Below are 16,884 nucleotides of genomic sequence, written 5' to 3'. Positions count from 1 at the left end.
GGAGGTAGATATGTTGGTCCTCCAAGTCACCTCTTCCTCAGTGCCACCCTCATGTTCCTCCACAATCTCCTCTGGAGGTTCCAAGATTCTGGATGCCATGGCCAAGGGGTCACGTCTCAGGGGTTCATGAGTAAAACTGGAAGCCCGAGAAACGTGGGGGTGATATACAGCCCAGGGATCCCAGCATGGCCACTTGGGCAGTGGACTAAAGCAGGTGGTGGTTCCCATGTGGTAGTGGGGCTGTCTGAGGGTATGCTCGGGGGGCCTCTTGGTAGAGGGTACCATAGGGAGTATGAAAGGAATAGTGGGAAACGGCCTCCTCCGTCTTGCTGTCTGAGTCTGCACTGAAGAGGGGAGGTGTGTGGAGAAGACTTGGTGCTGAGGTCCTGGTGTCAAGAAGAGGAGACTCTGGTACATCAGATACCTGGAGGTCTCTTAAGTGCTGGAATTCTGGCAGTGCTGATCAACCTGGTGCCACTGGTGGTACCAATGGAGTTGGGAATCTTGCCCACACCAAACACCCCAGGGCTGGATGGGGCATTGATGACAGCACCGATAGTACAGTGTGTACCGGCAGCATCTTCTTACTGGAGTGCTGGCTCCTATCTTTGTCCATTGATACCACTGACTCGGTGCCTGAGCCCATCGGATCTTTAGGAGCGTAAACGGTACCTGCCACTCCAGATTTTCATGAGCCATGGATGCTGGGATTGTCTTGGTGTTAATGGTACCAAGCATGCTGGAGATTTTTTATGGCTGGCTCGGGGCTCAATCTGGGGACTTCCCACTCTCTTTTTTGATGACTTATGAGAGGGGTCTGGGGCTGCTTTCTTAGACTCACGGTCCTTGGATGTTGAGCGCTGTGGGGAAGACTCACGTTTTCCAGGCGACTCTCAGCACAGGTCTGAGGTGAGGTTGGAGGGCTGCTTCCATGAAGATGATCTTTTGTCTCAACATCCTGTCCTTTCAAGACCTGGGTCTGAGTTGCTTGCAGAGACCACATTTCTGTGGGATGTGGCCTTCCCCAAAGCAGTGTATGCACCAGGACTGCTTGTCTGCGACAGGGCTGGCCTCTTTGCAGGAGAAGCACTTCTCGAAGCCTGGTGAACCAGACATACCCCGTTGGGAGAAGGATCCTCCAGAAAAAAAGGGGAGGAAATAAAATCTTGTTTCTTTTGTTTTCGTTCGGGAAGAAAAAATAAAGAGAAAAAAACTATAGCTAACACCGGGGAGACTAACTACAGAAATGTTAAAGCAGCAAATGGTCACAAACAGACTGCTAACTCTAGCCAGGGGCAGTTGAAAAGGAACTGAGGAGGGGCAGCCTCAAGGCGGGGCACAAGGAGAGTCAGCACATGTGCGGTCCTAACGGACACTGCTACCAAAGTTCTCCAATCAGCAATCATAGAATCATAGAATATTAGGGTTGGAAGAGATCTCAGGAGGTCATCTAGTCCAAACCCCTGCTCAAAGCAGGACCAACACTAACTAAATCAAATGCAGGGACACAAGCACTCCTACAGTGGTGCACCCATAGGGACACTATTCAAAGAAGAACCAGCTTTACAGGAGCTGTTTATTTCTACTACTGGGTGTACAGATTATAACATTAATTCTCCTTGTCCAGAAGTGCAGAGACTTCAGAGAAGCTCTGCACAGAATAACAAGTAGAGAAATCAAAGCTGTGCATCTACATTGTTCCAGGCTACTCTTCTTGATAGAGTCCTGCTTCTGAAGCACCAACCAGTGACAATGAAAGGTTAGGCTACAAAGAGGGATCTACAAAGTCAAATATGGATCTAGGTCTGAGTTACTTAAAAATTATTACCTTTCTTCTTGTGTCTCATCCTAGCATTTGAGATTAGCTTGAGGCACTCCAGCTAACAGCCCCTAGATTTAAATTAGGGCTGTCGATTAATCACAGTTAACTCACACGATTAACTCAAAAAAATTAATTGTGATTAATCGCAGTTTTAATTGCACTGTTAAATAATAGACTACCAATTGAAATTTATTAAATATTTGGGATGTTTTTCTACATTTTCATATATATTGTATTCTGTGTTGTAATTGAAATCAGTGTGTATTATTTTTTATTACAAATATTTGCACTGTAAAAATGATAAACAAAAGAAATTGTATTTTTCAATTCACTTCATACAAGTACTGCAGGGTAATCTTCGTGAAAGTGCAATTTACAAATGTGGATTTTATTTTTTTTTGTTAACGCGTCTGGCACGTAAATATCTTGTGACGCTGGCTACAACAGTGCCATGAGAACACCTGTTCTTACTTTCAGGTGACATTGTAAACAAGAAGCAGGCAGCATTATCTCCTGCAAATGTAAACAAACTGGTTTGTCTGAGCGATTGGCTGAACAAGAAGTAGGACCGAGTGGACTTGCAGGCTCTAAAGTTTTACATTGTTTTATTTTTTAATGAAGTTTTTTTTTTTTTTTACATAATTCTACATTTGTAAATTCTACTTTCATGATAAAGAGACTGCGCTACAGAACTTCTATTAGGTGAACTGAAAATTACTATTTCTTTTGTTCTTTTACAGTGCAAATGCTTATAATCAAAAATAAATATAAAGTGAGCATTGTACACTTTGTATTCTGTGTTGTAACTGAAATCAATATATTTGAAAATGTAGAAAACATCCAAAAATATTTAAATAAATGGTATTCTATTATTGTTTAACAGTGTGATTAATCGCCTGACAGCCCTAATTTAAATGTTTGTGGAATAGCTGTCTCCATAATTGGATAGACTCTGAAATGTGCTTCTCAGCTGCTCTGCCCAAGCCTAAGTTTGCTGATCTTCAAGTCAGACTTTTTATTAATGGATGATTTTTGTTGATTTTAAGGAGATGGTTTGATGTGCCTTTGAAGGTGATATTGTGATAAAATTATTTTGAATTACCATAATTAAATCAAAAATAGATACATATTATAAATATCTCTTCTTTTATGTTGCTATCTTTCTCACCCGTCTATTAAGAGCAGTTTTGCTGCCAAGTTTGGTCATCTCTCCAAGGCTATTCTGAGAAACTCTTCTGTCAACTTCTTCATGTATTCCTAAAGAATGACATTTTCCCCATTAAAATACATTTCACTCTTCCATTTCATCTGCTTATTCCAACTGTAAAATGTCTGAAGTTACCAAATATTTGCACAAGATGTTATTAAAAAGCTAAGGATTAATGGTTTCAAGATTACTTATTTTATAACCTTGTTATAGTCTCCTTGCATTATAAATTTACCTGAAGTATCTGTATATGGAATATCTCCATTGGTAGTTGAAGCTACCATCAGCTTTTTTGCACTACTGAGCCCACGACTGTTAAGAAAGACAGGCAAATGGACAATATTTCTCATGTAATCATGTCCATTTATGTTCGAATCACGTAACACACTATTGAGGTTCTGGTTAATTGCCTTTATAATAATATGTGGGTCACTTGCAAAAATGGCAATAAATGGGCCTTTTGAAAACAGGACTCGTACCTGCAATCAGAAAAAAAGGTAGATTGTAAATTTTTTTTTTACTATGTGCCATTAAACATTCTTATAGTTAAAATTTTATATTTATTTTGTTTTGATGAGTTCAATAGACAAACTATATGGAACACAACATATTTTTTCTACTACATTTACTGTCAGAAGTAATTATATTAAATAGTACCATGAAAATAATATGCTTGATATACCACTACAAATTAATACCAAATTCGTAACTCCTGAAAATTTGTCAGCTAAAATATCCTTTTAATTTATATAAATTTTAGTTGAGAAGTTTGAAAAAACTCTTAAACCAAAAAAACTAAGCTCAAGATGACACTTATTCATAGCGCCTTAGATCTCAAAGCACTTATTCATTAAAGAGTTATTCTCAACACTTCTGGGAGCAGATCCTTCACTGGTGTAAACAGTTACAGGTTCTGTTGGAGCTTAGGACAATTTACACAAGCTGAGGATCTGTTCCCTAGGAGGTAGGCAAAAATCATCTCTGCAAAATAACTCACTGTGTCAAGCATCTGTAGAACTTTGTCTTGTTCACAAGCATCCAATCCATCTATAATTACGACAAGTCTTGTCTGATTCTGAGTGAAGCTATCAATAGTTTTTGCCATTTTGGCCATCAGTTCCACTTCACACTTCAGAACCTACAAAGGTTAAAAAAAGAAACTTTAAAAATTAAAAGAAAGAATAGAAGCTATTTAGTGGAAATATGGGACCTATTTTAGATTTGGGGCAAAGGCTTTCTAAGCACAATTCTAGTTTTAATGAAGTTTTATATATTTTTTAAAATGTCATTCCTTTTAAAAATTATCTATCTATCCCAACAATATTTTAATATTATTAACTAATACTTTAATTACTGAAAGGGGAAAAGATAAATACAATGGAATTAAAAAAGAAATCAGTTAAATAACCATGAAAACACAGTTATTCATTTGAAACGGAATTTTTTTCTTCCTTAAAGAAAGTTTAAGAGGGCTGTTCTGAAAGGATGAATATTTTTAGTTTCTGTAGTTTTGGTCTGGTCACAGACTGTCATAAGTTAATACAATACTAGCTTCATTTAACAGTGATAAATTAATACACATTTACAGTAACTCAGCATTTCAAGAGTGAGTCAAAAGAGTTCAAAACATCTGTAGCTTCTTCTAATTTCTCCAGTTAAATAGAAGTATTACTTAAGGAAAATCTTTGCATAATATTTACACTATCTGCCTTCCTGTTTGAATATCTTTTGTAGCTCTGTGTAGAACGCTTCACAATAAATATTGTAAGTAAATTTTTTAGTGTTCTTTTTAAAGTTTAAGTGGGCGTGGACTGCGGGACAAAAGGATGCAAGTGCAGTTCCTGATGGAAATGATTTTCTTCATAAATAGCTGTGCATGGAACATTCTCCACTGTAAGATAAATATGATGAATTGTGTAGCTCCTAACTTAAATCGGACAGACAAGATTTCATGAGAATCCAGCCCCAAGCAAACAAGTTTAGGTGCAGAGCACGTAAGTTTTGATCAAGGAAAAGAGACAGTCATGAACAAATTTTAGCCAGTGCCTAATTTCAAAGACTTCTTAAAAATTTAAGAAAAACTAAACAAAAACTATATAAAAATTCAAAGGATATAAAAATATAACCCTCTGAGAAATTTAACACTGATTTTCCTCTTTGAAAAAAGTGGCCAAACAGGAATTTAAACCCCATTTTAATCACATTTTAGAATGCAACCATAACTATGGAGTCCCCACCGGGCTTCTCCATAAACAGTAGCAACACCAGTAAATGCTATCACTTTTGCTACCAAGTGTTTAACTGGCTCTTAAAAATTAAGTCACTCTACCATTGGCTTCATTCTTTTCTTAACCAAAGATACTATGTATGACAAATGACTGACAATGCTCAAAGTAATTTATTCTTTATTAACTTTGTGGTAAAGTTTCTATGATTATATTGAATCTTAACAGTACTTGAAGCAATTGCTTTTATCACATTACTGCAGGTCCTATGATGGGGTGCCCAACGCACACATGCCCTGAGCAGGCTAATGTGGGCCAGGAGTGGCCAATTAACATCACATGTTGCACCTGGAGGGGAACGACGGATTGACAAGGCCTAGTGGTAGAAGAAGCGCAGCTGGGGGAGGAGGCAGGATAGGAGTATAAAGCCAGGAAGTGAGAGCAGGAGGGGGCTGCCAGGAGGAGGTCTGCAGTCACTCCCTAGAGAGAAAGAAAGTTGTCCAGAAACAAAAAGGAGACCCAAGAAAAGAATAAGCCCTGGGGTCCTGCCCTGGAAGGGGGAGTCTGGCAAGAGGTTGAGACGGGTGAAGCAACCACAGGGAGCAGAGGAATGTCCAGTGGTAAACCCAGAGAAAGCCAAGGAGATGGAGAGGTAGAGTAGGAAATGGCCCAGGGAAACAGCAACAGGGTGCAAGTCTGAGCAGACCTGAATTGCTAGTCATAGGGTTCCTGAACTGGAACCTGGAGTAGTGGATGGACCCACATTCCCCTATCAGCCACTGGGAAAGTGGCACAGCACTGGAGACATGAAATGGAAGACCTTTTGAGGCAGCATCCAGACAGCTTGTCTGGCGGGACTTTGCTACCCTTGAGAGGAGGACACTATACAGTGATATGACTGGAGTGTCAACTCACAAAGACAGAGCACCCTGAGGCCCAAGAGAAAGAGGGGCCACAGTGCAAACAACCAATGAAGGGTTTCCCAGAAGACGCGAGATCTAATTCCCAGACCCAACCACAATGAGGAGCACCCTGTGGTGAGTGGGACCCCTTTACAAGGTCATTTAGATAATTTATTGTCTAGAGTATTGTGTCTTTCTACAACAAAGTAAAATTGTAAACTGAAAATGTGTTTAGCCAATCAAGTAATCCTTGGTTGAATAGACAGATCATATGCACTGAATATAATTTTCAGATGATAGCAATTTTCATTTATTTGAAAACTTGTTCTAATGTTTGAGAGGTTTGGTTTGATCAGATGGATGACATTCTATAGTAAGAGGATTATTATACTTCTTTGTGTTAATGAATGATTCATAATATCGATCCTTACCTTCATGAACCCTTCACTTTTCAGTTTGTGAAGCTTGGAAGCAGCATTATGAAGACGTTTTCTCTGGGAATTTAAGACTGAGTCCAACACTTGCCACCATGTACGACAGTTCAAGATAAAGGCCAAACCAACAACACATGCAACCGATATCAGAATAGCATTCACCGTCATGTTCTTTGGATCTACATTAAAAATGACCAGCAGTGTGATCCCAGCAATAACGCAACCAAGTATGAAGAGAAAGATAACAAAGGATGGGAGACAGCAGGTTTTCTTCCATTTCTTTTTACCTATAAAACATAAAATAGTCATTGGATGTTGCATGCATCTCTAAATTTTCTATCCAATTTAATATAAAAATGCTCAAGTTTGTAAACTCTGTATAGGATTATAACAGTCTAAAAATGGTGGGCTAAGTTTGGCCAAATTCTTGCTAAGAGGATGTTGGGGTACCAATCCAGTCTTCAGTTTGCAGTTTCTCTTGTCGAAGAGACCCATCCTGTATGCGGGTAGTCTTCGCTGTGAAACAGGCTGATAGCTTCTCACAGTGAAAAGTCCTGGGCTCATGTGTGAAGCAGAGGCAGTCTGCATTCACGAGTTCTGCAAAGTCTGACAACACTGCCTCTATGGCAGAGGAGAAATAGGATCGCTGCAGGATAAGGGCATAGATTTATAAAAATTTCTTGTTCTGAAGTCTATTTCTGTCATCTGATTTACACTATCCATGCACAAACTCCCTCCCTTTCACTTTTTTTATTTTCATAGGACGAGGACTGAAAAAACTATTTTGGTTTTCATTAAGATTTAATCTCAGCAGTTTATTATTCATTATGATTATTTATTAAGCACTGGCAACTGTTTGCTCAAAGCTTGCAGGGTGAGTGAATGTGAATTGTGACAGGGCAAGGACAGATGGCTATAGAAAAGTAGTGGGAGATAGATATATTAGCTCCAGGCTAAACAAATCCCTGGTACCAGGTTAAGTGAAATGGAAGCTGCTCCAGGTCAATTAAGACACCTGGGGCCAATTAAGAACTTTCCAGAAGGCAAGGAGAATGCTAGGTTGATTGGGACACCTGAAGACAATCAGGGGCTGGCTGAAACTAGTTAAAAGCCTCCTAGTCAGCCAGGTGGGGTGCATGTCAGGAGCTGTGGAAGGAAGTTGCGCTGTTGGAGAGGCGGAGTAGTACACACCATAACAGGCACAAGGAAGGAGGCCCTGAGGGAAGGGTGAAGTGGAGCTTGAGGAAGTAGCCCAGGGAATTGTACATGACATGTTTCTAAAAGGTCAGCTACCATAGCTAATACTATTAGGGTCCCTGGTCTGGAGCCCGGAGTAGAGGGTGGGCCCGGGCTCCCCCCCCACACCTTTGCCCCCTGATTAGTCACTGAGACTGGGAGACAACAGAGACTGTGCAAGGAAGGATAACTTCTCCTCACCTCCCTTGCCGGCTTATGATGAAAATGGCTCAGACTGTGACCCTTGTCTCTAGAGAAAGAAGGATTATGTGGAGGGTCACAGTGAGCCTCTGAGGCTAGCGAAATCCACCAGGAAACGCGGGACCCACAGAGGCAAGGACAGAGCTTTGTCACAGAATATATACCTAAATATTATTGGATTAAATTTTCCAAACCCTCCCTTCCCTTTTGTGGGATCAGTTTGCAAAATTTTCATGTGTACAAACAAATTAGATTGCTAACTACCTGGTTTTAAGTTCAAAACTGACAGATATTCAACTACTAATACAAAAAGAAGTCTCAGAAGTATGAAGTGACCATCTAAGCCACAATCTGTGATTTTTTTTATCCATGCCCTACTACCTAGTGAAAAAGAGTCAAGAACATCTAGGACCTTCTATTAACAGATGATTCCTCCTGTGAAGTAGGAAACTTTCCACTTCTGACTAAGATGATCAAGAAGCCAGCAAAAATGTCTCCAACTTCATTTGACAAGTGCTAGTATCCTACATCCCTGTCAGTAAGGGGAGGGGCATGGAACAGAAAAAATAACTGTTTTTGTTCATGGATTATTCTTTTGCCGTGGACAAGTGATGTAATATTTGCACTCCTGTTGATTCTCCTGACTGCATTTAACACCAATTGCATACTCCTGTTTGATGCCTGAGAGCTTGCAGGGATGAAATGAAATTCCTTCTCCTTTCTCTCAAACCAAACCCAGTGGGTAACAACGAGCAATTACTTCTTCAATCTCCAGAGCCCTCACCTGTGGTGTTTCTCAAGGCTTAACCCTCTACCCATCACATTCAGTACCTATATGAAGCCACTGTGTAAAGTGGAATAAACAGCATGGCTGGAGTGCCGGCCGTACACAGATTACACCCACCACATCATCTTTATCATCAACGAAACAGCATCACATACCAGCTTCCTCAATGCCTGGCCAAAAGCAGCAGGTGCAGCTAGCTGAAGAGCAGTTGGCTGAAGCTGAACTCAGGCAAGATGGAGGAAATATTTGAGTGAATTGAGAAGTGCTTTGAAGAACTCATCTTCCCCACAACATCCCATTTTGTTGAGAATGTCTTCCCTCTGACTGTCAAGTCAGTCAGCAGCCTTGGAATGCTTTTGAACTCCTCACTGCTACTGGAAGTACAAATATCTATGGGTGAGAAGAGTCCACCCTTTTCCATTTGTGGTCAGCCAGAAGATTCTGCCCTACTTCTGTCACAGAGTTGGTCACAGTGATAGAGTTGGAAGGGCATAACGAGTGGGGTCCCGCAGGGATCAGTTCTGGGATCTGGTTCTGTTCAATATCTTCATCAATGATTTAAATAATGGCATAGAGAGCGCTCTTATAAAAATAAGTTTGCGGACAATACCAAGCTGGGAGGGGTTGCATGTGCTTTGGAGGATAGGATTAAAATTAAAATGATCTGGACAAACTGGAGAAATGGTCTGAAGTGAATAAGATGAAATTCAATAAGGACAAATGTGAAGTACTCCATTTAGGACGGAACAATCAGTCACACACATACAAAATGGGAAATGACTGCCTAAGAAGGAATACTGTGGAAAGGGATCTGGAGGTCATAGTGGATCACAAGCTAAATATGAGTCAATACTGTAACACTGTTCCAAAAAAAGCTATCGTCATTCTGAGATGTTGTGATGTTATCTGATTAAACTGTGACCATACAGATCATTGTTGCAACCACTCTTATATATTTGCAGCAAATCTTGTACAACGATCATCAAGTGAGGTGTCTATGAAAAGGTTATGATTATCCTATCTGTATGCATGTATCATTTTTGTATTTGAAGTTATAAGTATTGGCTCTATACTTGGATTTCAAATGTTTGCTCCTGGGGTAACGCCCAGCACATCTTGGAGGGACTATTTGAATTAAGTGGCTCATGAAGAAAACACTTGGTTGAATATGGACCATGGGAGACGCCCATCTTCACTGAGTGGACTGTCATGTAAACATGCTGTCTGGAATGTAGGTAATGGCTTCCTGCAGTGACTGAGGGAAATTGAGCATGAACATGTGACTTACCCATGTGACTCCAAACTCCATCTTGTTGCTGTAATTTTCCACAATGGGATGCCCTCCACATGGCAAAAATCTATAAAAGGCTCTGGAAACACCTCCACTTTGTCTTCAATCCTGCTTCTTACCTCTGGAGGAACTTTGCTACAAACGGAAGCTCTGAACAATGGACTGAATGACCCATCCAAGCTGTGGATGTACTCCAGAGACTTGACTTAAGCCAGCAGTTTATTCCATCACTGCTACAAGCCTGAACCAAGAACTTTGCCATTACTGTATGTAATTGATTCCTTTAACCAATTTTAACTCTCACCTTTCTTTCTTTTTATGAATAAACCTTTAGATTTTAGATACTAAAGGTCTGGCATCAGCATGATTTTTGGGTAAGATCTAAGTTATATACTGACCTGGGTGTGCGGCTGGTCCTTTGGGATCAGAAGAACCTATTATTTGATGAGACTGGTTGTAAAGAACCACGCATCTCTGAATCCAGTGTTTCTAGTGGTGATATAAGAACTGGAATGCCTGCCTTTATGTTTTCTTGTTAGCCAGCATGGCGAAACAGGAGTTTACTTTTGTGGCTGGTTTGGTATATCTTATAAAAGAATAAGCACCAGTTTTGGGTTGTGTTTTCCCCATTTCTCAGCAGTTCGTCCTGAATTTGGCATCCTCAGTTGTGACACACTCAGGCACGGTTACAGATGTATTAGCAGGAGTGTCGTAAGCAAGGTAAGTAGTAATTCTTCTGCTCTACTGCATGCTGATTAGGCCTCAACTGGATTATTGTGTCTAGTTCTGGGTGCCACATTTCAGGAAAGATATGGACTAATTGGAGAAAGTCCAGAGAAGAGCAACAATAATGATTAAAGGTCTAGAAAACATGACCTATGAGGGAAGATTGAAAAAATTGGGTTTGTTTAGTCTGGAAAAGAGGAGACAGAGAGGATAGGATACCAGTTTTCAAGTACATTAAAGGTTGTTACAAGGAAGAAGAAGACAAGAAGCAATGGGCTTAAATTGCAGCAAGGGAGGTTTAGGTAGAAAAAACTTCCTAACTGTCACGGTGGTTAAGCATTGGAATTAATTGCCTAGGACGGTTGTGGAACCTTCATCATTGGAGATTTTTAAGAGCATGTTAGACGAACACCTGTCAGGGATGGTCTAGATAATACTTAATCCTGCAATGAGTGCAGGGGACTGGACTAGATGATCTCTCAAGGTCCCTTCCAGTCCTATGATTCCACAATATGTGCTTTTGGGTCTTCTAAGCTCAGTTTTGTCAATTCGTTATTCCCACAAATAAAGTCACAAATCCTGAAAAATCTACAACTGATATAGAATGCAGAGGCCTATTTGCTGAGCAACACTGGTTGCTGTTAACCCATCTCTCCAATGCTCTTTGCTTTGCACGTGTCAAAAAGGAGGTGATTTAAATGGCAAGGAAAATAATTGCAACCTCTAATGAGCTCTATATTCATGAAAAATTCTCAACTATGCTCAAGAATACCTTTTGCTTTCAGCTAATTGTTTTTCTATAATCTTTCTACATAAAAAACTACGGTTTCTCAGCTTATTTTTCCAAGGTGAATGGAAAGGGTACAATTACAGCAGTAGTCTATCTTCTACATATCAAAAACTTACAGTTTAAACATAAACAATGTACTGATGTGAAAAAAACAGAACACTTTACAACTGCAGTCAAATGGAAAAATCAGAAAAGTCATTTGAGTAATAAATACCTTGTGTATCTTCTGTCTTGAATACTCGAAAAAGTCTTGTTGCTAAGAAACCAAACTCCCTTTCACATGCATCAGAGAGGGTAGCAATCATCTCAGCCATTGAAGTTTCACCACCCACACTGGACAGTCTATTGTAGTCAGTAAACAGAAATCTGAAGTGACACAAAAAGAAGATGTATCTTGTATGTAGAAGTCCTTTTTGGCTAGTGAAAATAAAACCTTCCTTTTCCCCTACAACAGAAGGGTACCCTTTCAAATGTGGCAGAATGAACATTTCAATAAGAATTTCTTTAAGGTATACCACTGCTCTTGTAGCAATTTAGTCTCTTTTCCCTGCCTCCTTCTCCCCCATTTTCAACCTTTCCTTTGCCTCCATCCCTGTCTTATTTTAGCATTTGATTTATTGAAATACTTGTCTTGCAGTCTCTCAGAGTGCAAATATAAAAGACAAAATTTTAATTATCACAATCCACAAAAAACAAAGACTAATCCATCAACAACATTGTGCAGGATTCTCTCATATGTACCCAGGATAAAAAATACAAAAACAAGACAATACAATACCAGTATGTCAGCAATTTTATGGTGAATTAAAAGGCATGAAAGTAAAATTCTAATTGATATATGTACAGCATCAGACTGCACTAGTAACCAAAGATAGAAAAATGCATAACTAATGAACAACAAAGGATCCATATCAGCCTTTCTGATGTAAATATATTGAAAAGTATATACATAATTTTAAGTAGTACATGGTCATGCTGTGACTACTTGAAATTTTACTAGACTTAATCTATACATGCACTAGTGATAGGGCAGCTATTTTATGTTGAGATTTACTAATCTACATGAGGAAAAGGAAGAATAAAACTAAATCATAACTCCAAACTATAACACTACAATTTTAACCTAAATTTTATTGCTAGTTAAATTGCAGTATACAAATTGAGATGTAGCATAAAGTAATATTATTAGCTCCTCAGTACAGCATAAGGGACTCTACCGGCAATCATAAAAGTTAGGGTTAATATTTGGTATCATTCTAGAAATACAAATACTATTCATTAGAATGTGATGATCATTAAAAACATACACAGTACTTAAAATATCATAAAATATGCATCTGTTGCATATTTCAAGTGATTTTTAATATGAACAAATCTTGCATGGTTATCTTGGTAACCAATATTATTTTCTTCAAACTATCTTGATCTATAATTACTCTCTTTTTCTTACTAGAGCATAAAGAGTTATTTGAAGGAGAGTAAACTACACATACTTAATCCTGTTAGATTCCTACTTCACTGTACAGTTTATAGATTGTTACCAACATGAAGCTGAATTACGTAGGAAAGAGAGAAAAGTACATATGAAATAACTCTAACCTGACAGGTAAAGCTTTAGTGGTTTGCTCTGGTAATTCTGGTGGGTTCACAAACATCAGTTTGAGAAGCAGCTCCAAGTACCCAATATGTCTTGCCAACCTTGTACTTAATACCCAGGCCCAGTTCCAGCTTTCTCCTTCTCTTCGGCCACCAAAGTAAATCACAGCTGTAATAAAATACTTTCTTAACATCTCAATATAAAAAAGTCATGAAAGTCTGAACAGATAGGACCTTAATACTTGCAGAACAAATGATGCCAAGTGGCTTTGTTGTAGTTCTTGGAATTGTCATGAAAAAGAAAGAATTAGCCTCTATTCACAGCCAGTTCCACACTAGTGGCCTGAACTAAGCGTTGTGGAAGCAGTTAGCTGAAGCCACAGAAGTAGAATGGCCTTGTTACATGCAACAGTGGTCCCTTGACCAAATGAAAACCTGCATTTCTGGGTTCTAAAGTTGGCCCTATCCAGTCTTGTTTGATCACAAGAATAGTAGCTAAAATGTAACTATCATGACTGAGATGGGATTTTAAAGCAAGAAAACAAAGGTGGCTTTGAGAACACTGTCAGGTATGCAAAGGGATCTGTACATACACAGAGTGTCAAACTCAGAGCTTGGAAAGAAAGCCAATGAGAAACTGCTCCTCATATTTTATTATGGAAATGCTAGTCATGACTCCATAGTTAAGTAAATACTCTATGTTAAAACAAACCAAAAATGGGTCCCTGAAGAAACTGAGCATCAAACCATTCTTTTTCTTAATAATGGACAGTTACGAAAACATACTCTTTAAACTAGTTAAAAATCATTGAAATCTTATGTATTGTCTATGTTTGAAAAAATCAGATTGCAATAAAGTTATGCTGCTAACAGTTGTATCTGTTAGAGTTATAGACTAAAACAGGTCCAGGCCAGTAGCTCAGATAACTTATATGGGGTAATTATGACATCTGCAGTAACTCAACCAATCACCATCTTTCCTCTCCAGTTAATGTGCATGCTGTAATTCAATTAATTGATATGAGTTAGTAGAGTGAAAGTGAATGTATGTCATGAGTTCTCATTCATAGATTACTTAGCTGCCAGATATCACTAGACTGGCCCCAACTATTACTGCTCTTAGAAGTTCTGTGGCTTCATGCTAGCAAATTAAGAGTAAGATTCACCAGTATACTCCAGCTGCTTTGTGCTGTTCCACAGATGCAACCTTAATTCAGTCCTATAGTGATAGCAAGCAATAATCATACAATTATGTTTACGGCATATTAATGTCTGTTATCAAATTAATTTAAAGCCAATTTTAAAAAATAATTATTTTTAATCCTCCTTGCCCCCATCATGACATCACTATGAAGCAGAGTTACAGGTATGCTGGAGACTTAAACTGAGCGTTTCTGCACTTTACCACATATGGGCATCTTTTCAGTTTAATTTATCTCTGAATTTCCTGGATTTGCAATGCCAGTTTTGGTGACAATTACATTTTATATAATATTTTATCGTTAATTTGATATATATCTTAACTCCATCTTAATATATTTTTCCAACTGCTTTTAAATATTTCTGCAATTTTAATCACACCCTTTCAATCATTTGAAGTAGTATGTGTTCATTTTTAAAACTGAGCCCTACACTTTTAAAACCTTGCTATTGCCTGAATATTAAGAACTTCTGTTAAAAATATTCAGTTCCAGAACTGAAGTGACATAAAATTAAGATATGGGAGTTGAGTCAATGAATTTTTACTTAACAGCTATTGTTCTAACTCATATTAATGAAGTCAAATGCATTATTTTGCTGTTCTTACTAAGTTTATTCTCCAATGTTTATTATTAAAAACAATGAAAATAAACAATCTCAGTTTTCTTTGTATTTTTTGCAAAATGACTTGACTTTTTTCAGAAGCACAGCATTTGCTTATGAATAAATACTGAACTCTAAAAATAGATAGAACCAGTATGTTTTATATGAAGTGAAAACAAACTTACTAAAGAATATGTATAGAACTGCTAATAAGCTCAGTGCCACAGCTATTCCGAGCATTGTGTCCACTGTGAAAGCAAGCAATAAACCCAGCCCTCCACACAGCAAGACCGTAAGGAATACAATAAGCCAAGAGAACTGGAACAGCGGTTCAATCTGCTGTCCTGCAAAAGTTTTCATTTCATCTAGAACAGAAAAAGCATACAGAAAAGTCAACCTTAGTTGTATATTTTTATGACAAAAAATAAATTCCTGCAAACCAATTGTGTTAGAACCTTGATAATAACCATCATAGTATAAAAGCCATTATATTATGTATTTATTTCTGGTTTTCAGTTTAAGTTCATACAAATGAGAATTCCTGCAACACATATTTAGTATCCATGGAGTGAGAGGTAAAAAAATTGTGGCATAAATTAAAAAATGACTGAGGAACAGCTAACAAAGATTGAGAATAAACAAAAGTTCTCCAAATACAAAAGTTAACTTAGGGTAGATATTAGCACCAATAACGTACATTACTTTTATGTATGATGGGAATGATAAGGTGGATGAGTGAATGGATATATCCACTCAAGTAATAATTATTTAAGTTATTCAAACCATAAAAATTGTAAGCAGATATGAGTAAGTTTGAGTGACTGGGCACTGGGATGATGAATTAAATTGAGAGATCATTATAATACATCTCAGAAGTAAGGTGATACTTTAACTTATGAATTAGATGGAACATCTCAAATATTTACAGGGTCAACCTGGAAATCTCAATGAGCAGCAGTAAATAAGAGTTTACATGCATTACAAAGAGGATAGAGAATACATGGAAAATGTTTAAATGGTATTAAATGAGTTAATGGTGATTTTCTCTTCAAATATTGCAGTCAGCATGATTATGTGCTCTCAAAAAGTTAACCTCTGAAACAAAAAGGTCCAGAAAATGGCAACGCAAATGACTAGAATCAAAGAACACTTACATAAGAGAATTAAAATACCAGAATTTAATTTTGAAAGATAAACTAGCAAGATGGGTGATACATGTAAAAAGAGCAAATAATATCTCAAAGAAATAGCCATCAGTATTCACCCTTTCCTATAATACAAAGATAAACTAACTTAAAATTGAAAGTAAAATTCCAAACTAACAAAATGAAATACTTTCAAAGCAACAGAATTACCATATGGGGGGAATTCACTGCCGCAGGAAGCCTTGCAGACTAGTAGGTTAGCAAGATTTAAAAACTGGTTAGATATTGTATAAAATGTACAAATTTATAGCAGCACTAACTAAATTAAAGGTTATCAATCCTCATGTTTTATATTTTCCCTGATTGATGGGTGCAATATGAAGGGGGGGAGTTTCAGAGAAGAGTTATATATTATCGAACCAGAGAAAGGATATTGGACTAGATGGTCTACCTCAGTGTAGAAACACCTATGTATCTAACCATACGAAAAAGCTAAAAATCAAATGTTACCTTCCAGTTTTTTGAGCAAAAAAGATTTCCCACTTCCCCATTGGGCATACAGCCCTACACAGATAGGTGGCTGCATGGTTGGCTCACTGAGAATATCAGCCAAGGCACTGCTATAGAGATCATAACCCAGCATGTCTCCATCAGTTTCAGTAGGAGATAAATGTCCTGCAATGTAAATATAATACATTATGTTTTTTCATATTATATAT

The 16,884-nt window shown here is 38.1% G+C and overlaps 1 protein-coding gene across 10 annotated transcripts in view; it reads right to left on the bottom strand.

The window, feature by feature from the left end:
* The window catches only part of KIDINS220 (kinase D interacting substrate 220), a 184,930-nt gene that overhangs the window by 103,718 nt on the left and 64,328 nt on the right, over nucleotides 1-16,884 (bottom strand). For all 10 annotated transcript variants that reach the window (XM_048845445.2, XM_048845446.2, XM_048845448.2 and 7 more), the window contains exons 13-20: nucleotides 16,676-16,840; nucleotides 15,206-15,385; nucleotides 13,221-13,386; nucleotides 11,836-11,987; nucleotides 6,588-6,877; nucleotides 4,027-4,167; nucleotides 3,265-3,508; nucleotides 2,991-3,079 (exon numbers count right to left, since the gene is read on the bottom strand). In XM_048845445.2, coding sequence (XP_048701402.2) covers nucleotides 2,991-3,079; nucleotides 3,265-3,508; nucleotides 4,027-4,167; nucleotides 6,588-6,877; nucleotides 11,836-11,987; nucleotides 13,221-13,386; nucleotides 15,206-15,385; nucleotides 16,676-16,840 — 1,427 coding nt within the window. The remainder of the gene's footprint in view (nucleotides 1-2,990; nucleotides 3,080-3,264; nucleotides 3,509-4,026; nucleotides 4,168-6,587; nucleotides 6,878-11,835; nucleotides 11,988-13,220; nucleotides 13,387-15,205; nucleotides 15,386-16,675; nucleotides 16,841-16,884) is intronic.

Source organism: Caretta caretta, chromosome 3 (genome assembly GCF_965140235.1).
Source record: "Caretta caretta isolate rCarCar2 chromosome 3, rCarCar1.hap1, whole genome shotgun sequence".
NCBI classification, from domain to species: Eukaryota; Metazoa; Chordata; order Testudines; family Cheloniidae; genus Caretta; species Caretta caretta.
The sequence above is the reverse complement of the archived record's forward strand: the minus strand, read 5'-3'. Positions and strand labels throughout refer to the sequence as shown.